This window comes from Coregonus lavaretus, assembly GCF_964263955.1.
Source record: "Coregonus lavaretus genome assembly, chromosome: 5".
In the NCBI taxonomy this organism is placed as follows: Eukaryota; Metazoa; Chordata; class Actinopteri; order Salmoniformes; family Salmonidae; genus Coregonus; species Coregonus lavaretus.
In genome coordinates, this window is record NC_139992.1 from 67743819 (window position 1) to 67766199 (window position 22381).

General features: G+C 40.7%; 1 protein-coding gene across 1 annotated transcript; it reads left to right on the plus strand.

Moving 5' to 3' along the window:
• Positions 1-940: 940 nt before the first annotated feature.
• On the plus strand, positions 941-18588 carry LOC311130112 (glutamate decarboxylase 1-like; the record flags this gene model as incomplete). Its single annotated transcript, XM_084162793.1, has 16 exons — positions 941-1016; positions 3239-3301; positions 5468-5608; positions 6274-6516; positions 6667-6757; positions 9360-9472; positions 9632-9747; positions 10044-10123; positions 10206-10260; positions 10744-10860; positions 11025-11089; positions 11180-11258; positions 12430-12579; positions 17348-17455; positions 18220-18309; positions 18415-18588. 16 exons carry the CDS (start codon positions 941-943, stop codon positions 18586-18588), a joined length of 1761 nt encoding a protein of 586 aa, XP_084018919.1.
• Positions 18589-22381: the final 3793 nt, after the last annotated feature.

Below are 22381 nucleotides of genomic sequence, written 5' to 3' on the forward strand. Positions count from 1 at the left end.
ATGATAAATTGACGTTTGAGATGCTCTAACAGGTGTTTTAAATTATTCCACAAGGTGTTGTAAGGTACATACAGAGAACAATACATGCTATTCATATTAATTGATATGTCTGTTTGCTGATCGAGCTATGACGGACGGTTTATTATTGTATGGGCATGCGTTTTTGTTGAATTGAAATTGACCTAGATCAGGGTCATCATTATATTTACAAATCATCCTCTTAATTAAGGAGTCACTATCCTGTTTGTCAATCAATTCTGTTAACAGACTATTTTGGGTTATTTATTTATCAAATGAATACTTAATTTATCGGAGGTTTGACGGTTCACTTAACTTGCCTATATGATAAATCACCAGATGAACTGTTATGGCATTTAGTTGATCATTTATCAAGGCTAATTCAATGTTTAATTAGTTTTAGGCTTAAACTTTTCAAGTCCTATTCATCAAAGGCAGATCAATATCAACCTCTCTGAAACCAAAGACACTTGCTGTGATGCCTCATTATCCACATTGACAGTAGATCAGGTTATATAGCCAATAAGTTATTTTGCCATAGGTTTTTACTTTCATATCTGTATGGAATCAGGATAAAAAAATGATGTGCAGCCTCAACCAACCTGTTAATTGATGTTTGAGAATAAATCTACCCTGGCTGCCAGACGATGTCTTCGACATGTCTGTATGACCCTTGTTTATTCGCAGTTGTGGATTTCTGTCAGCGTTTGTATGAATAATCGATCTTAAAATATCCTATTGATACATTTAAAATAGTTAGGCATGTCATTATCTATATCCTATATTTTATGTCTCCGACAGCTATTCTTTCTCCTCTCCTTACAGTTAATGGGACTTTTCATCTTGGATAAAATAAGAGAGGTTTCACTGAAATTGACAGTGCGCTTTGGAGTGAGGACTTTTGTACTGTATTTTAGGAGTGATGGCGGCGTCTGCACCTTCCTCCTCTGGCGGGGAACCCGATCCCAACTCGACAAATTTACGACCACCAGGCACAAGTAGGTCCATCACAAATAAAACGCTATTTCAATTGTGCTATTTACTTTGTGAGCAATGGCACTAAACATTTCCATGGAGGAAAATAACTGTAGACTACCATTTTAAATGCCACCCAACAAATCACCGCAGCATTGCATGCGCAGCGGACCTCCCGGCATCATGCTTGATAGACGAATCTTGCTGTCAAAATTAAAAACACGAACTGTCGGTATTGATAAAGACGAAAATCGCCAAATAATGTAACTATATCTTTCAAAATAATATTACAGCCTACTTTAAATATTATTATTATGTTATTTGGGCTCCCGAGTGGCGCAGCGGTCTAAGACACTGCATCTCAGTGCTTGAGGCGTCACTACAGACCCCCTGGTTCGATTCCAGGCTGTATCACAACCGGCCGTGATTGGGAGTCCCATAGGGCGGCGCACAAATGGTCGTCCGGGTTTGGCCGGTGTAGGCCGTCATTGTAAATAAGAATTTGTTCTTAACTGACTTGCTTAGTTAAATAATGAAAAATATTATTTATTATGCTTTTATTAGATTACTATTGCATTTCAGAAAGAAGTAGGTTATATTATTTCAGTGGATTTCTTCCGTCGTGGTTGGAAAGTGAGAGTGAGTGAGGTTTAGGGGGTAATTATGTGCGAAGTAGCGTTAATTGTAGCCACACTAAAGCCCCGTTTATACCTGGTTCTAACTTGCGTCCTTTGCCCTGATCCTTTCCCATTCTGATTGTTGTGCCCACATTTTTAGACAGGTGTAGACAATCAAAAGACACATTGTGATCTGATTGTGATCAGATAATCCTGCCAAACTCCGGTGGTAGTCAGACACACATTGTGTCTGAATATCTTACAAGTGTAGACAGATCTGGACATAGAAACCATTTAAATCATTATTCTGCATAATTTGCATGAAGGAAGGGACCAGGAAATCTGGTCACGATGCAGACACAGTGGGCAAATAACAGACACATTTTAATACCATGTGTAGACACATTACTGGAAATGTGGGTACAAGCAGAATGTATACAAGATCAGGACAAAGGACCCATGTTAGCACCAGGTATAAACTGGTCTTAAATTGGCCCTAATGGCATGTGTTCAGGCGCCTTATTGTAACCTCCATCAGCTGAGCGGGGATGTAGCCCTGCTCTACCTCAATACTCTTCATTATCCAAGAGCTATTGGTGAAAAACACATAGCCTACATCCCAATTAGTCGTCCAAGCACATTCAAATTTTGTTGCAAAGTTTTCCATAAATGGCATTTTCCTTGGGCAATCATAAAGCTCTGATTTTGATATCGACAACACCCCAGTGTCAATTATGCATTTGCAAAGGTAAACGATTAAGCTACGCAATTTAAAATGAAGTCAGTTCAGATGTATTCAAATAGCAAAACTGCACCTCAAGTTTTTCAAGGGATTTAGTCATTGCTGAATTTGCTTGCCAAACTGTGCTTGCTTTGTCGCTTCCTTGGCTTGATGGTTTGCCAAAACCATTAGACTGGCGTCATGCCAGTATTACATGCAGAAATTTGGAACTTACATTTTGTCTGTGTCTCTATTGACATCAATGCTTGATTTACGCGAAAACCCGAATCACGCACGTGGATCTCAAGCCTATTCCGCCCATAATTGGCCCAATTAGGCTATTTGGCATTCTAAACGTAATATTTAAGATATTTCTGTTGCCTTTGTGTTTTCTTTCATGAGTGAAACCTTGGCGTAGATTCTGGTCCAGAATTATGGGATTCTGTGTGGAGCTATCTGTCCCTTGTCCCTTTCACTGGCCTCTGACAAAATTATTCAATTCCTAGACCTAGACTATGCTCCCACAAACACACACCATCTCCCCAATTTAATCCCTGGAAGCGGAAGCCCTTAATAGCGGTGTAATGCTCAACCCTTTATCACTGCCTCATGTCTGGTGATGCATACCGATATTTTCAGCATTTTCTCACCCAATTAGTTCCTTAGCACAATCCCAAACGGCTAAATGACGACTGTAAATCTGAAATGCCCCGTTATTGTAATATCATTGGGCTAAAGAAGAATAATTTGTTAAATATTAATATATAATCTTATACATTGTCTGCTGCTTCAACACGTTTCAACATTTCCCCATCCATCGCTTTGAGTTTGTAATTATTTTAGCAGAAATAATGCATTTGAGGCTTAATGTATGGGCCCTGTCAATAGTTTTCCAAAACTATTTTAGGCTATGACGCTTGGTGTGGAGTTGCTCATGGATGTACTAGAAAATTGGGAATGAAGATATGTGGTAAGTTTGCTATTTTCATGTCATGTATTTTCTTGGACTAAATATTTAATTTTCATGTGTAGGCTATATTGTTCCTAAGTTTTTCACAAGAAAAAAAGATCATAGTTTGCATATGTAGGCCTATGTTGCATATTTTATGTTACTCAACGCTGAGCAAGCAGACCATTCTCATATCTGAGGAATATGGGCTATGTTGGTCTGAAACACAAAGACTGCAGCCTGGGTGGCTGTGGTTTCGGCCTTCTGCCCCTTTAGGTTTTCTCTTGTCGCATGAGTGGGTTTTCATGCGGAAAGGATGATAATGTCCATAATGATTATTACCACGGAATGTATAGTGACAAACTTGTTTTTAATGAATATGAAAAGCAGTTTGAAAAACTGCAGAGACCACATGCCTAGCTATTGGTCCAGAAAGAAATAGAAAGGTCTACATTGGCGTCTCAAAATGGAATATGAGCGCTCTTTAGTCTTGCATATGTTTTCAATATGAGTGTGTGTTTTCTTACCCAGCTATTCCATTTTTAAATTCTTAGGCCCTAATAAAATCGTACTCTTGCGCCTCCCATGGCGTACCTGAGAAATAAAGTCCTACGTTTGCCGATGTGTAATGACCTTGGAATACACAATTAGCCAACTGTAGGTTATCCAACCCCCTTCAATTTTGGGGGGTAATTTCTAATAAACATGAACATATACAGTGGATTTGACTACATTAGTTGTAGTAGGCCTAATCAACAAGTATGATAGCCTACTGTCTTTATTTTTGCTTGCCATACCTTTGTCTTTTTCTTAATATATCTCGGTAGCCTATAGTTTGATAACTGAGCGGGTGTCATTCATTAAAGCTATATCCTATTTGGTGGAATGGTTGGTATCGGTCCTTATCATAAGAGCCCATCTGAAGAGAAAAGATGAACGAGACGCGTCTGAAATCGCAATTCGTCAAGGTTCTGTTCTACCGAGATAGTGCTGTCAGTCAGTCTTCTGCTCCACAATACGAACCGATTAAGTGGAAGCAAAATGCCTTAGCCCTATCTGATATGGCCAAGCGTTGAGTCAGTTATTGTTCCATCAGGGCCAATCAATGCCCAAGAGTATAGGCATAATGCAAATACAAATCTAGTTTGATGTTTTAATGCGATGTTGACGCAATTGTTACGTTTTGGTTTTATCTGATTCACTATCCGGTTATAGACCTATAGGCCTGTATGGCACGTTTCATCTCTGTTTTTTAAGTGCAATGATATTGGTCTAAAAACATCAAAACCTGTCTCTCTTGCTTGACCAAGTGAAATGTTGGTTTAAATGACTTCACGTGAGACAGAAGCAAGCTTATTCAGACTATAGTCTAACATCTCCTTTTCTGAAAGTGAAATAATAAAATACATTATATTAAAAACTAAATAAAATGAATTAACATGAAATAAAACCAACTTTCATCTTTTGATATACTTTTATGTACTTTTATTTATTACTCCAAAGGGTGTGGGCTATGGCATATAATTGGGTTTCACATCTTATAGGCCTAGCTATCTCATCTTAAATATTGCATTATTTATAGTAAAATAAGATAATAAATAAGATCACATTGCAGGAATTATTATTGTTATTAATAATCTCAGCAGGAGATTTGGAAAATGTGTTATTTTTAGAAGGGCCAATCTAGAAATCAGATTTAGTTTGGGAGAAATCGGTAGGGCTAAATAACATTTGAGTTAATGTGGTGTTCTCCACAGGCCTATGAGCAGACGGGCTATAAAATGTCCCATATATCATCTCAGCCCAGTCCAACTATTAGGTGTCTCTTCAGGCTTTAATGACATCGGTTCATTGTGTGCTCTTCCCTGCTTACTGAAGTGGAATCTGTTGGAGGGACTTAATACGAATGTACATACACTAAATTACGGATATTTGTTTTTGCTTGGCTGGATTTTCGTGCTGATGTCACGGGGCTCAACCTCCCACTGACTCTTCCTCTTATAAATAGGCTTCCCTGGACAGGATGGGAATTAGGCTACCTCAAAACTAGCCTACATCACAGCATTGTCAGCTCAACCAGTGAGAGTAGTTATGCATGTGTTTTGTGTAAAAAGGGTGTCATCAAAATGATTGGGAGTGATGATAGTAATCACTCATTTGAATCCTCTGCCCCTCACAACAATTTAGGATTTTTGCAGAAGAACAACAACCTCGAGGAGAAGATTAGTTCCTTCAAGGAAAGATCGTCTAAGGACCTGCTTGATAACAGCGACAGGGATTCCCGTTTCAGACGCACCGAGACAGACTTTTCCAATCTATTTGCAAGAGGTAATTGGCTGAATTATTTCCATTATGGGAAATGTAGGTCTATCAGTCAAAATTATCAAAATTATGTAGGGATCTTGTTAATGTTCGTTTTGTGCAGTTGTTTTTACAATAAATGGAAAATGAGTCAACTTGAAAATGTTAATTATCTTACTGATGCGAAGATTAGCCTAATTGATCAAATCTTTATAATCGGTCTAAATCTCAGTGATGTTTGACATTATGGGCAATAGATAACATAGAAATATCACAGATCAGGGGAAGTTTTTAAAACACATTTTGTGAAAAATAATAAGTATATTAAAAATGTAATATTCACCATTTGTTTTACCATAATAACCTTCTAGATCAATTTGTAATAGCTGTAAAATAGCCTAGGTTACTCAGGGACACTCACTGGAGGAATAGCTTAAAGGGTCATTCATTTGTTGCTGAAAATGACTTTCTAATTGATACAATTTACACCAGCTTTAGAGAGGAAACCCAAATAAATCGTTTTCAAGGAGTTGGGAAGTAGAACGAAGTCATGATAAATTCTACAGAATATTGTGAAAGTGACCTCTTTAAAACACACTTAAGTGATGAAGGATGCAAAAAAAAAGTGATTGATTTATTTTCGAAAATGAGAAAAACACAAAATATCGATGTGCTTCAATTTCTCACCCTAGATTTATTACCAGCCAAAAATGGAGAGGAGCCAACCATGCAGTTCTTGCTGGAGGTGGTGGATATTCTCACAAACTACGTCCGGAAGACCTTTGACAGATCCACCAAGGTCCTGGACTTCCACCACCCCCACCAGCTACTGGAGGGCATGGAGGGCTTCAACCTGGAGCTGTCCGACCAGCCTGAGTCCCTGGAGCAGATCCTGGTGGACTGCAGGGATACCCTGAAGTATGGCGTGAGAACAGGTGAAGACAGAGGAGGCATGATGCAGAGCTAACCCTCAGCATAATCAAGATCTCCCATTTGTCTACAATGATTACAGATAATCCCATAGTTAAATTATGAAGCTTTCATGAGAAATGTATTAACGACAAATGGTGTTGTCTTCCTCCTAGGTCACCCCAGGTTTTTCAATCAGCTATCCACTGGCTTAGACATCATTGGGTTGGCAGGAGAATGGCTCACCTCCACTGCAAACACTAACATGTGAGTGGTCTTGATCTCCCCCAGTTATTACACATTTATGATACATTTAAATATGTTTATAATCAAAAATCGAAGGATCCTCAAATATTGTAAATATGTGTACAGTATATGAATTATTAAAGTCCTCTCGATTTTGTGCAAAATGTCATGTGGACAATTAGGCCAAACCCATGGTCTTAGTTAGAGTTCCATAGCTCTCGATTTAGGCTGGGATTGTGATAAGGGGTTGAAAGATCTAATTTAGCAGTGAGTGGTTTTCGTTTGGGTGGATGTAAGTCTGGCACTGAAGAAAAATGACATTTCCTACCATTTTTCAAATGGCCTTAGACGATTTTTGTTGAAGATGAAGATCAGTAGAAGTGACATAATTGGGGCCCTTGATGAGCTTCTAAATGAAGGATCCTGAGGATGCTCTCCAAGCTGCCACTTAAGCAAGTAAAATGTGACATGGCAAGCATGAAGAGGAGAGTTGTGAGTTAGTTATCTGTTTGCTGTATTATTGTTGACGACAAACACTGTGGCTGTAGTCATAATACAGCCCTGCAGGAAAAGGTTGTTTTATGTAACACTCTTTGGATCAGAGATAATGGTACAACAACAGAATGATATTCTCCCTTGAGATGTGCAGCAGAAATGTGAACAACAGACATAGTGATGTTTTTCCGTGGGAAGGGCAATCTGGAAGAGACAGCATTATGATACACCAGGTGTCCAGGGGCTTGTCCAGGATAAACGTTGATGCTTCATTGGCCATGGGCTATTGTTGACCGGTTCACACACAGATTACCAGCTGAGGCTGCCGAGTCATTTGAGGTACTGGCCAGAGTGTATCAGCTGCTGTAACATGCTGATATTGTCTACGACCTCAGCCTAAAACCCATCAGGGCATTGTAAAATCATCATAACAAAACAAAAAAAACGATATGAAAAATGTTGTAGCCTAAGCATTGATGAAACATTGCATTTCTGTGTGGTAAGAGCCAGAGTCATCTGTGTGGTAAGAGCCAGAGTCATCTGTGTGGTAAGAGCCAGAGTCATCTGTGTGGTAAGAGCCAGAGTCATCTGTGTGGTAAGAGCCAGAGTCATCTGTGTGGTAAGAGCCAGAGTCATCTGTGTGGTAAGAGCCAGAGTCATCTGTGTGGTAAGAGCCAGAGTCATCTGTGTGGTAAGAGCCAGAGTCATCTGTGTGGTCATGATATTGCCATTCTTATTTAAAAACAGCACATAAATACAAGCTCACCACCAACGCTGAGGCTCTTCATGCCAAGGATTCATTTATTATGCCTGGCCCCTGGCTTAATAAAAAGTTCAACCCTCTCCTGATTTAGCTTTTTATTTATTGTAATCCCCAAAGGATTTCCCCCAATGTTTTGAAGAGTCTTTAGTTTGTCAAGCTCATCGCATTGATGTGATGCTGAAGAGTGTTCTGGTGAGAGTGTTAGCCCGTGTGCTACATGGCAACACTACTGTAGACGAATTGAATCAGAGGTCGGGCTCTGACTGCATACATATTTGCATTAGCTAATTACTCCATCATCATTCATTACCCCTGACATTTATTGATTGACACTAATTGGTTGACAATCATGTCATAGGGTTATTATCAGGATTAGTCTACATGAGTGAGCAAGCGAAAATTCATTTGGGACATAACTCCTAGCTTTTTTTTTTACATTGTTACTGGATATGCTAGCAAGAGAAATAAAACATATGTGCTGTGTGGATGGCACAGTGTGATACACCGTATTGTCCCACTAATGCATTGACTTTCATTGCATGAATAGACAGGCAGTGTAATTAGGAGAGCATTGGGCAGAACATAGTGAAGATGGATGAGCTACTGTGGTTGGGCATCCATTTAATTCTACATTGATATTGCACTACCCTGGAGGGAATTCTATAACATGTTCTAATGATATGGAAGCAATCCTTTATTTTGTAATCGTGATTGCATTGAATAAACATGACTGTAATCCTATCATTCCTATTGTAAAGGAGAAACAACCATTCTTCCATCATTACTCTCAGAGATGGGCCTCGAGTGTAATATACTGTCTGTATTAAAAACAAACTCAGTGGAAGCTGGCCTCCAGACAAACCTCTGATACAAAGGCAATGGCATTCTCATTGTGTTACATCAAATTTCTAGCCTCTTCTTCTTGCTAACTCAGAGACAAGAGCTCCCTCTTGGTGGCATATTCTTAATGGACTTCCGCCTATGTGACATTCGTGTTCTCTCTCATTCCACTGCAACAAATTGTATCCCTAATACAATGTGACAGCGCTATCATTTAAACGTGGCTACGTTAAAAGCAGTATGCATGTTCCATGCTTTCTCTGGCTTCAATGTGGCACTGCTAATATACACTATAAGAAACATATGTAATGACAATTCAAGAACACAGCAAACAAAAAATGATTGGCTGTTATCACTATGGTGATGCATTATCCTGGGATTCTGCCACCTACCTTCACTGATTCTGCTTATGTCAATATAGACAATGTAGATATGAGAAACAAATGGCAATATGAGAGTTCAAGACCAATGATAGAATGGATTTCTAATGGTAGTGGGTAACTGGAGACAGGTGCTCTGTTTCAGGTTCACCTATGAGATAGCTCCAGTCTTTGTGCTCATGGAACAGCTGACGCTGAAGAAGATGAGGGAGATCATTGGCTGGCCAGATGGAGAGGGCGATGGGATATTCTCACCAGGTGAGTGCAAAGCCTATGTTGATCAACGGTTGTCAATTCGGCCATGCCTTGAGAATCTGAGAAGGGAATAAACCTACTGTTACAGATGAATATTCCTTACGCAAAACTTCAGATAATAAAATGCAGTTAAGTGAAACATTGTATGCACTGTCTGTGCAGGTGGAGCGATATCCAACATGTACAGTGTGATGACCGCCCGCTATAAGTTCTTCCCTGAAGTCAAGACCAAAGGCATGAATGCTGCCCCCAGACTGGTGCTCTTCACCTCAGAGCATGTAAGCCACATACAGTCTCCTCATAACATCTGATTATAACATGCATTTTCACATCACAATATGTCTCCAGTCTCAGAAACAGCATTATATTACCAAAACAGTCTTACTGTTACTTATTGTGTCACTACTCAATTGACCCTGTCTATTCTGTGTAAAGAGTTCATGGCATGCCTGATTCAAAGCTACGATATGGCCCTCATTGAAACTGATAAAACAATTGGACAGTACAGCTGACTGTATCTCAGACCTCAGCTGATAGGCTAGTAGTCTGATGCCATGGTCATGTGTTTTGACAGAGTCACTACTCTATAAAGAAAGCCAGTGCTGCTCTGGGCTTTGGAACAGAAAACCTGATCCTGTTGAACACAGATGAGAGGTTTGTGGATCCATGTCCAATACACTGCACTGTCAAACAACCCAATGAAAACATCCCTTTGACTGTCTGTTTGCTTCTTTAGAGGGAGAGTCATTCCTGCTGATTTGGAAGCCAAGGTCATCGATGCCAAGGCGCGGGTGAGTTTCAGTCAGACAATCAACTTGAAATTGTGGATTCGTTCCCGCTGAAGACATTAATTACCTTCTGTTTGTTTCTGCACTGAAACTGAATTCTTATGAGACCAGCTGCCTAATATGAATCCAGTCGTTACCTGAATAGTCAGGTCATTACTTGTTTACAAAACAAAAACATGTCTACTTTCATTTTAGGGTTAGTGCTTATGCCTCCTAAAATATTATCTTACTCACTGCCACTAGTTCCAAAGCACAGTCTCCTGAAGCTAATTCCGTTAGAGGAGGGAGGTGATAGCAGGGTCTCTGCAATGCGTGTGCAGTTCTGCTGTGACAAAGGCTTGCCAAGAGAAATAGTCAAATGTCTGTGAAGTCTGCTCAAACCTATTTATTTTCAGTCAAACATTACCGAAACTGAAGAATGCAACCATTTCAATTCACTGCAATAATATAAGAACCCATATTCATTCTGATGGATTATGCTTGCAGGGTTGTGTCCCAATGTTCGTGAATGCAACAGCTGGTTCCACAGTGTATGGAGCGTTCGACCCCATCCATGAGATTGCAGACATCTGCGAGAAATACAACATGTGGCTACATGTGGATGTAAGTGCATCTTCCTACTATGAATACAGGAAGGTTATTGTGATGTTGATCATTTCAGGGTTGATTGCAATACGTTTTCATGGTGGGCTAAGCTTTAGTTTAAACATATCAGCCACTTTCAGGTCTAATCCTTATCCTCAAAACAAACGGTTGTTTTTGTTCAGGGTGCATGGGGAGGAGGCCTACTGATGTCCAGGAAGCACAGGCACAAGCTGAGTGGCGTGGAAAGGTAGGCTACAGCCCTGACAACCTACCATGGTCTCACACACACACATTGGTGACTGTGGCCTGTCTTACAGCCGGTGTTCCATGTTTACAGGGCCAACTCAGTCACCTGGAACCCTCATAAGATGATGGGTGTGCCACTGCAGTGCTCTGCCATTCTGGTCAGAGAGCGGGTAAGAGCAATACTGACTGAGTTTTCACTTATGGTGTATGATTAGCAATGGTCATCGAAATTGTAATAAATGTAACAATTGGACAATGGATGAAGATACTTCAAACTTTTTCAGATATTGACTGAATTATAGCACATAAAACATTTTACTGGCACGGACAAATAATGAATGGAGTTCAGGGATTTTGTTGGGAATTCAGCTATTCAATTTATTGTAAAATTTCAGTTTTTTTCTTCTTAGAATGCGCATATAATTTTCTTTATTATTATTATTTTTTTAATACCTGATAGAATGCATATATGTGTATATATATATATATATATATATGTGCCTCATTTGCGTAAATACACCTGGTGTACTTGCATATATGAATACATTAACATGAAGGGGTGGAATAGGGCTGCAACCACCAAACACTTGCTCTGTCTACCCTATACCTGCATGGCTAGACTGCCTCATTAATTAATGTTGTCACGTTCTGTGTGTCATAGCAGAATACCCTCGGATAAAAAATCTACACACTTAGCTCTAGATTAAACATATATATACATACTTCACATTGTTTGCGAGATCAGACATAATATCACAATAATCTGAGTGTTCATTTTCTCATATGTAAACATTTCAACTGTGTTAAATGATTCATTTTTTCAATTCCACAAAAAATGAAAACCCATCAAAATAAAGTTATCGTTCTTCTCTGTCTTGTGATGTAAGTGTTGAGACGGTGCGTTAAAACCCCGAATAAGCTTCAGCGTTCTTATAGATTCCATTGAGCCCATTTCAGCCATTACCGGGGTGTGTTTGACAGGTCATTACAAACATTTCAGCGGTCGTAATGTTAACGGGAAAAAATGACAGGCACAAGCAAGAGTATGAAACAGTCGCAGGAGTAAAATTAAAGCAATCTATCTAGCGAGATTTAAGTGACAAGTGGATTTTGCACCCCTCAAACACAGGAAATAGATGGCTGAAAAAGACAGATCCTCAGGTGGGCGGGGCATGCGCGCTGCTAGTGTATACCATGAAACACTCAAGTTAGGTCACAAGTCACAGAGATTTGGCATACTATTCATATGAATAGAGCCCAGTTTGAAGGCACCATTGAACTTTAAGTATCTGCCTCTCGCCTCTCGCCTTTGTCCTTTAACCACACCATTGATCTTTACAGGGAGTTTTATCAGGCTGCAACTCAATGTGTGCTGGCTACCTCTTCCAACCAGACAAACAGTATGATGTATCGTACGACACAGGGGACAAGGCCATCCAGTGTGGACGACACGTAGATATCTTCAAATTCTGGCTCATGTGGAAAGCAAAGGTATGTGCACATATCTCCCCAAGCTTTTGTTCTAATACTAAATCCGGCTATATTATGTAAAGCATATGACAGGGATTGATCTTGGATGCTGATCTTGGATCATGTAACAAAAAAAAGAGTAATGTTTGATACAGTGAGGGAAAAAAGTATTTGATCCCCTGCTGATTTTGTACATTTGCCCACTGACAAAGACATGATCAGTCTATAATATTAATGGTAGGTTTATTTGAACAGTGAGAGACAGAATAACAACAACAAAATCCAGAAAAACGCATGTCAAAAATGTTATAAATTGATTTGCATTTTAATGAGGGAAGTAAGTATTTTTTATTTTTTATTTCACCTTTATTTAACCAGGTAAGCCAGTTGAGAACAAGTTCTCATTTACAACTGCGACCTGGCCAAGATAAAGCAAAGCAGTGCGATAAAAACAACAACACAGAGTTACATATGGGGTAAACAAAACATAAAGTCAAAAATACAACAGAAAATATATATACAGTGTGTGCGAATGTAGTAAATTGTGGAGGTAAGGCAATAAATAGGCCATAGTGCAAAATAGTTACAATTTCGTATTAACACTGGAATGATAGATGTGCAAAAGATGATGTGCAAATAAAGATACTGGGGTGCAAATTAGCAAAATAAATAACAATATGGGGATGAGGTAGTTGGGTGGGCTAATTTTAGAATGGCTGTGTACAGGTACAGTGATCGGTAAGCTGCTCTGACAACTGATGCTTAAAGTTAGTGAGGGAGATAAGAGTCTCCAGCTTCAGAGATTTTTGCAGTTTGTTCCAGTCATTGGCAGCAGAGAACTGGAAGGAATGGCGGCCAAAGGAGGTGTTGGCTTTGGGGATGACCAGTGAGATATACCTGCTGGAGCGCAGACTACGGGTGGGTGTTGCTATGGTGACCAGTGAGCTAAGATAAGACGGGGATTTGCCTAGCAGTGATTTATAGATGACCTGGAGCCAGTGGGTTTGGCGACGAATATGTAGTGAGGGCCAGCCAACAAGAGCGTACAGGTCACAATGGTGGGTAGTATATGGGGCTTTGGTGACAAAACGGATGGCACTGTGATAGACTACATCCAATTTGCTGAGTAGAGTGTTGGAGGCTATTTTGTAAATTACATTGCCGAAATCAAGGATCGGTAGGATAGTCAGTTTTAGGAGGGCATGTTTGGCAGCATGAGTGAAGGAGGCTTTGTTGTGAAATAGGAAGCCGATTCTAGATCTAACTTTTGATTGGAGATGCTTAATGTGAGTCTGGAAGGAGAGTTTACAGTCTAACCAGACACCTAGGTATTTGTAGTTGTCCACATACTCTAGGTCAGACCCGCCGAGAGTAGTGATTATAGTCGGGTGCAAGCAGCGTTCGGTTGAAGAGCATGCATTTAGTTTTACTAGTGTTTAAGAGCAGTTGGAGGCTACAGAAGGAGTGTTGTATGGCGTTGAAGCTCGTTCGGAGGTTTGTTAACACAGTGTCCAATGAAGGGCCAGATGTATACAAAATGGTGTCGTCCGCATAGAGGTGGATCCGAGCGTCACCAGCAGCAAGAGCGACATCATTGATATACACAGAGAATAGAGTCGGCCCGAGAATTGAACCCTGTGGCACCCCCATAGAGACGGCCAGAGGTCCAGACAACAGGCCCTCCGATTTGACACATTGAACTCTATCTGAGAAGTAGTTGGTGAACCAGGCGAGGCAGTCATTAGAGAAACCAAGGCTATTTAGTCTGCCAATAAGAATGCGGTGGTTGACAGTCGAAAGCCTTGGCCAGGTCGATGAAGACGGCTACGCAGTACTGTCTTTTATCGATCGCGGTTATAATATCATTTAGGACCTTGAGCGTGGCTGAGGTGCACCCATGACCAGCTCGGAAACCGGATTGCATAGCGGAGAAGGTACGGTGGGATTCGAAATGATCGGTGATCTGTTTGTTAACTTGGCTTTCAAATACTTTCGAAAGGCAGGGCAGGATGGATATAGGTCTGTAACAGTTTGGATCTAGAGTGTCACCCCCTTTGAAGAGGGGGATGACCGCGGCAACTTTCCAATCTCTGGGGATCTCAGACGTTACGAAAGAGAGCTTGAACAGGCTAGTAATAGGGGTTGCGACAATTTCGGCGGCTAATTTTAGAAAGAAAGGGTCCAGATTGTCTAGCCCAGCTGATTTGTAGGGGTCCAGATTTTTCAGCTCTTTCAGAACATCAGCTGTCTGAATTTGTGTGAAGGAGAAGCGGGGGGGCATGGGCAAGTTGCAACGGAGTGTGCAGAGCTGGTGGCGGGGTAGTGGTAGCCAGGTGGAAAGCATGGCCAGCCGTAGCAAAATGCTTGTTGAAATTCTCGATTATTGTAGATTTATCGGTGGTGACAGTGTTTCCTAGCCTCAGTGCAGTGGGCAGTTGGGAGGAGGTGCTCTTATTTTCCATGGACTTCACAGTATCCCAAAACTTTTTGGAGTTAGTGCTACAGGATGCAAATTTCTGTCTGAAAAAGCTAGCCTTTGCTTTCCTAACTGATTGTGTATATTGGTTCCTGACTTCCCTGAAAAGTTGCATATCGCGGGGGCTGTTCGATGCTAATGCAGTACGCCACAGGATGTTTTTGTGGTGGTCAAGGGCAGTCAAGTCTGAGGAGAACCAGGGGCTATATCTGTTCTTAGTTCTGAATTTTTTGAATGGGGCATGCTTATTTAAGATTGAGAGGAAAGCACTTTTAAAGAACAACCAGGCATCCTCTACTGATGGAATGAAGTCAATATCTATCCAGGATACCCGGGCCAGGTCAATTAGAAAGGCATGCTCGCTAAAGTGTTTTAGGGAGCGTTTGACAGTGATGAGGGGTGGTCGTTTGACCGCGGACCCATTACGGACGCAGGCAATAAGGCAGTGATCGCTGAGATCCTGGTTGAAGACAGCGGAGGTGTATTTAGAGGGTACATTTGTCAGGATGATATCTATGAGGGTGCCCATGTTTACAGATTTAGGGTTGTACCTGGTAGGTTCGTTGATAATTTGTGTGAGAATGAGGGCATCTAGTTTAGATTGTAGGTTGGCCGGGGTGTTAAGCATATCCCAGTTTAGGTCACCAAGCAGTACAAACTCTGAGGATAGATGGGGGGCAATCAGTTCACATATGGTGTCCAGGGCACAGCACAGGGCTGAGGGGGGTCTGTAGCAAGCGGCATTATTTCTGGAAAGGTGGATTTTTAGAAGTAGAAGCTCAAACTGTTCGGGCACAGACCTGGCCCCTCTGCAAAACATGACTTAGTACTTGGTGGCAAAACCCTTGTTGGCAATCACAGAGGTCAGACGTTTCTTGTAGTTGGCCACCAGGTTTGCACACATCTCAGGAGGGATTTTGTCCCACTCCTCTTTGCAGATCTTCTCCAAGTCATTAAGGTTTCGAGGCTGACGTTTGGCAACTCGAACCTTCAGCTCCCTCCACAGATTTTCTATGGGATTAAGGTCTGGAGACTGGCTAGGCCACTCCAGGACCTTAATGTGCTTCTTCTTGAGCCACTCCTTTGTTGCCTTGGCTGTGTGTTTTGGGTCATTGTCATGCTGGAATACCCATCCACGACCCATTTTCAATGCCCTGGCTGAGGGAAGGAGGTTCTTACCCAAGATTTGGCGGTACATGGTCCCGTCCATCGTCCCTTTGATGCGGTGAAGTTGTCCTGTCCCCTTAGCAGAAAACCCCCCCCAAAGCATAATGTTTCCACCTCCATGTTTGACGGTGGGGATAGTGTTCTTGGGGTCATAGGCAGCATTCCTCCTCCTCCAAACACGGCGAGTTGAGTTGATGCCAAAGAGCTCGATTTTGGTCTCATCTGACCACAACACTTTCACCCAGTTATCCTCTGAATCATTCAGATGTTCATTGGCAAACTTCAGACAGCCCTGTATATGTGCTTTCTTGAGCAGGGGGACCTTGCGGGCACTGCAGGATATCAGTCCTTCACAGCGTAGTGTGTTACATTTTACATTTTAGTCATTTAGCAGACGCTCTTATCCAGAGCGACTTACAGTTAGTGAGTGCATACATTATTTATTTTTAGTCACCAAGAAAACAATTATTTATTATTGTTTTCTTAGTGACTATGGTCCCAGCTGCCTTGAGATCATTGACAAGATACTCCCGTGTAGTTCTGGGCTGATTCCTCACCGTTCTCATGATCATTGCAACTCCACGAGGTGAGATCTTGCATGGAGCCCCAGGCCGAGGGAGATTGACTGACAGTTATTTTGTGTTTCTTCCATTTGCGAATAATCGCAACAACTGTTGTCACCTTCTCACCAAGCTGCTTGGCGATGGTCTTGTAGGCCATTTCAGCCTTGTGTAGGTCTACAATCTTGTCCCTGACATCCTTGGAGAGCTCTTTGGTCTTGGCCATGGTGGAGAGTTTGGGATCTGATTGATTGCTTCTGTGGACAGGTGTCTTTTATACAGGCAACAAACTGAGATTAGCTCATTACCTGTATAAAAGACACCTGGGAGCCAGAAAACTTTCTGATTGAGAGGGGGTCAAATACTTATTTCCCTAATTAAAATGCAAATCAATTTATAACATTTTTGACATGTGTTTTTCTGGATTTTTGTTGTTATTCTTTCTCTCACTGTTCAAATAAACCTACCATTAAAATTATAGACTGATCATTTCTTTGTCAGTGGGCAAACATACAAAATCAGCAGGGGATCAAATACTTTTTTCCCTCACTGTATTAATTCTCTATGTATATTTCCGCTCCAACAGGGAACAATAGGGTTTGAACACCACATCGACAAGTGCTTGGACCTCTCGCATTACCTCTACACTAAAATCAGGAACCGTGAGGGCTATCAGATGGTGTTCGAGGGAGAGGTGAGATTGATCGCACTGCATTTTCTACTCTGTTCTGTTTCCAAAGATAGTAATATCTTCCAATGGATTACCCTAAGCGTCAGAGAGATCGGAAATATCTGATGAATCAGAAGTCATTCACTGAGGTGCCCAACAGGGTTCTGAGCAACATAATGTAGTGGGCAGGCCTGCCTGAGGTGGTGCTATGCTTTAGAATCCTCAGTTGAACTCCTTGTGGATTTATGAATTTACAGATGTGGGATCTTAATTTGACCAGCTTTGTCGCAGGAGGATCTGATTATTCTCAAAAAAGTGATCATTTCTAACAGGAAATTAGTGTTGATAGGCTACTACAGTAGGCTATAGTTTAGGTGTAGCCAATGGCTCCATTTCAGATACACTTGTATGTCGTTATGGAGACCAATATCGATCTTGTGTTATTAAGATATATAAAACATGGCTGCATTTCAGATACATTTTTGTACATTTCAATGTCGAAGTAGTAGGACCTAGACCTACAGTAGTAGGACATTTATTCTGTCTGGTGCTTTAAAGAGAACTGTGGATTTTCAGTGAATGTATGTAAATTACAAGGCTAATTTGAATTTCCTGCGATGCATGAAAATCCTCATCGACAACAGACTAATCGAATTAAGATACTACATCTATACCTTACATAGCCTCAGCTCTCAATTTGGCCTCTTACTGAGGTTGGCTACTTCTTCGACAGACCATCCATTGAGTAAAGACACTGACAAACAATAGTCTCTGTTTTCTTTCCACAGCCCCAGCACACGAATGTCTGCTTCTGGTACCTTCCGCCAGGCATTCGTGACATGCCCGATGGTCAGGAGAGGCGGGAGAGGTTGCATAAGGTAAGGACTCAACAGCTTTGGTCTATAAAGACTATATTTTGTATTCACATGAGACAGCACTGACCGACTGTACATTACTCTGAATTGTCCATGCCTCTTAACCAGGTGGCCCCCAAGATCAAGGCGATGATGATGGAGTCTGGAACTACCATGGTGGGCTACCAGCCTCAGGGAGACAAGGTCAACTTCTTCCGCATGGTCATCTCCAATCCTGCCGCCACAAGGTCAGATATCGACTTCTTGACCGATGAGATTGAGAGACTGGGGCATGACTTGTAAGGGCCACGCTCATTGGGAGGATGTTGCCCTTTGAACTTTCCTTCTCAGCTTTGTCATGTCCAGCTCTAAAAAGACCCTGAACTACAGCAAGCTTCATATTCCTGTTGTCTCTTGACCAATCATGTAGGACTTTGAAACTTCAGCTGCTTGTAGGACTTTTTAGACCACAGGTAACCTGTGATCCGTCTCATGTGTTTCCTGTCTGTTCTGTCTTTTAGCAGTGACTATGCTATTGTTAGATTTAACTATAACTATTGTACAGTATAGCCTACACAAGAGAATACATATTCACATACTGAGTGACCTAGAGAGATTTTTTCAGTAGGAGACAGAGCACAATGCAAGGGACCTCATGACATATATATATATATATATATATATATATATATATATATATATATATATATATATATATGACAGACAGACATATTTATATATACACACACACAGTTGAAGTCGGAAGTTTACATACACTTAGGTTGGAGTCATTAAAACCACTCCACAAATCTCTTGTTAACAAACAATAGTTTGGGCAAGTCGGTTAGGACATCTACTTAGTGCATGACACAAGTAATTTTTTTAACAATTGTTTACAGACAGATTATTTAACTTATAATTCACTGTATCACAATTCCAGTGGGTCGCGTTCTGTCTCCTAAAGATGAACGTACTTTGGTGTGAAAAGTGCAAATCAATCCCAGAACAACAGCAAAGGACCTTGTGAAGATGCTGGAGGAAACAGGTACAAAAGTATCTATATCCACAGTAAAACAAGTCCTATATCGACATAACCTGAAATGCCGCTCAGCAAGAAAGAAGCCACTGCTCCAAAACCGCCATAAAAAAGCCAGACTACGGTTTGCAGCTGCACATGGGGACAAAGATCTTACTTTTTGGAGAAATGTCCTCTGGTCTGATGAAACAAAAATATAACTGTTTGGCCATAATGACCATCGTTATGTTTGGAGGAAAAAGGGGATGTCTTGCAAGCCGAAGAACACCATCCCAACCGTGAAGCACGGGGGTGGCAGCATCATGCTGTGGGGGTGCTTTGCTGCAGGAGGGACTGGTGCACTTCACAAAGTAGATGGCATCATGAGGAAGGAAAATGATGTGGATATATTGAAGCAACATCTCAAGGCGCATCACTCAGGAAGTTATAGCTTGGTCGCAAATGGGTCTTCCAAATGGACAATGACCCCAAGCATACTTCCAAAGTTGTGGCAAAATGGCTTAAGGACAACAAAGTCAAGGTAGTGGAGTGGCCATCACAAAGCCCTGACCTCAATCCTATAGAAAACGTGTGGGCAGAACTGAAAAAGCATGTGCGAGCAAGGAGGCCTACAAACCTGACTCAGTTACACCAGCTCTGTCAGGAGGAATGGGCCAAAATTCACCCAACTTATTGTGGGAAGCTTGTGGAAGGCTACCTGAAACATTTGACCCAAGTTAAACAATTTAAAGGCAATGCTACCAAATACTAATTGAGTGTATGTAAACTTCTGACCCACTGGGAATGTGATGAAAGAAATAAAAACTGAAATAAATCATTCTCTACTATTATTCTGACATTTCACATTCTTAAAATAAAGTGGTGATCCTAACTGACATAAGACAGGGAATTTGTACTAGGATTAAATGTCAGGAATTGTGAAAAGCCAAATACATTTAAACTAGGTTAAGGTGTATGTAAACTTCCAACTTCAATCGTGTGTGTGTGTATATATATATATATATATATATATATATATATATATATATATATATATATATATATATACAGTATATTATAATGTACTGACTATTGGTGCTGTGTGTTGTCCATGTAATTATTAGGCCATATGCAACACTACATTGTATCCTAGCTGCTCTTCCCCTTTCATATTAAGTAGAAGGAATATAACAGTCATTGTAACAGGTACTGTATTCTATTGTTGCGTTTTTAGAGCTAATGAAGTTTGTGTAGATTGTGTATAGTATTGTTACATTGCTTTTGTTGGAAATATATATGTCCTAGTTTTTCAGTAACACATGTTCCAATGATTATAAAAACCACTAAATATAAGTATTTAATAGATTAATCACTTTATTTATATCAAGGAAGTACAGTACCAGTCAAAGGTTTGAACACACCGACTCATTCAAGGTTTTTTCTTTATTTTTTACTATTTTCTACATTGTAGAATAATAGTGAAGACATCAAAACTATGAAAGAACACATATGGAATCATGTAGTAACCCAAAAAGTGATTACATTTTTTTGAAATATATTCACTAATTTCCTGTTAGAAATGATCACTTTTTTTGAGAATAATCAGATCCTCCTGCGACAAAGCTGGTCAAATTTAAGATCCCACATCTTTATTTGAGATTCTTCAAATAGCCACCCTTTGCCATGATGCCAGCTTTGCACACTTGGCATCTCACTTGGAAAGCTTTTCCAACAGTCTTGAAGGAGTTAGTCACATATGCTGAGCACTTGTTGGCTGCTTTTCCTTCACTCTGCCGTCCGACTCCTCCCAAACGATCTCAATCGGGTTGAGGTCGGGGGATTGCGGAAGCCAGGTCATCTGATGCAGCACTCCATCACTCTCCTTCTTGGTAAAATAGCCCTTACCACAGCCTGGAGGTGTGTTGGGTCATTGTCCTGTTGAAAAACAAATGATAGTCCCACTAAGCCCAAACCAGATGGGATGGCGTATCGCTGCAGAATGCTGTGGTAGCTATGCTGGTTAAGTGTGCCTTGAACTCTAAATAAATCAGACAGTGTCACAAGCAAAGCACACGATAACACCTCCTCCTCCATGCTTTACGGTGGAGATCATCCGTTCACCCACACCGCGTCTCACAAAGACACGGCGGTTGGAACCAAATCTCCAATTTGGACCAATTTGGACTCTAATATCCATTGCTCGTGTTTCTTGGCCCAAGCAGGTCTCTTCTTCTTATTGGTGTCCTTTAGTAGTGGTTCCTTTGCAGCAATTCAACCACGAAGGCCTGATTCACACAGTCCCCTCTGAACAGTTGATGTTGAGATGTGTCTGTGACTTGAATTCTGTGAAGCATTTATTTGGGCTGCAATTTGAGGCTGGTAACTAATGAACTTATCCTCTGCAGCGGAGGTAAATCTGGGTCTTCCATTCCTGTGGCGTTCCTCATGAGAGCCAGTTTCATCATAGCGCTTGATGGTTTTTGTGACTGCACTTGAGGAACTTTCAAAGTTCTTGACATTTTCTTAAAGTAATGGACTGTCGTTTCTCTTTGCTTATTTGAGCTGTTCTTGCCGTAATATGGACTTGGTCTTTTACCAAATAGGGCTATCTTCTGTATACCCCCCTACCTTGTCACAACACAACTGATTGGCTCAAACGCATTAAGAAGGAAAGAAATTCCACAAATTAACTTTTAAGAAGGCACACCTGTTAATTCAAATGCATTCCAGGTGACTACCTCATGAAGCTGGTTGAGTGAATGCCAAGAGTGTGCAAAGCTGTCATCAAGTCAATGGGTGGCTACATGAAGAATCTCAAATATAAAATATATATATTTTTTTTTTTTTGATTGAGTCCATATGTGTTATTTCATAGTTTTGATGTCTTCACTATTATTCTACAATGTAAAAAAATTAAGAAAAACCCTTGAATGAGTAGGTGTGTTCAAACCTTTGACTGGTAGTGTATATGTGTGAAATAGTTATCTATTCCATTTGTAATGTATCCTTACTTATATTTTGAAACACAACTGTATATTTCCGAAATGTTTTGAATAATAATATTAAAGGTATTTTAGTGTA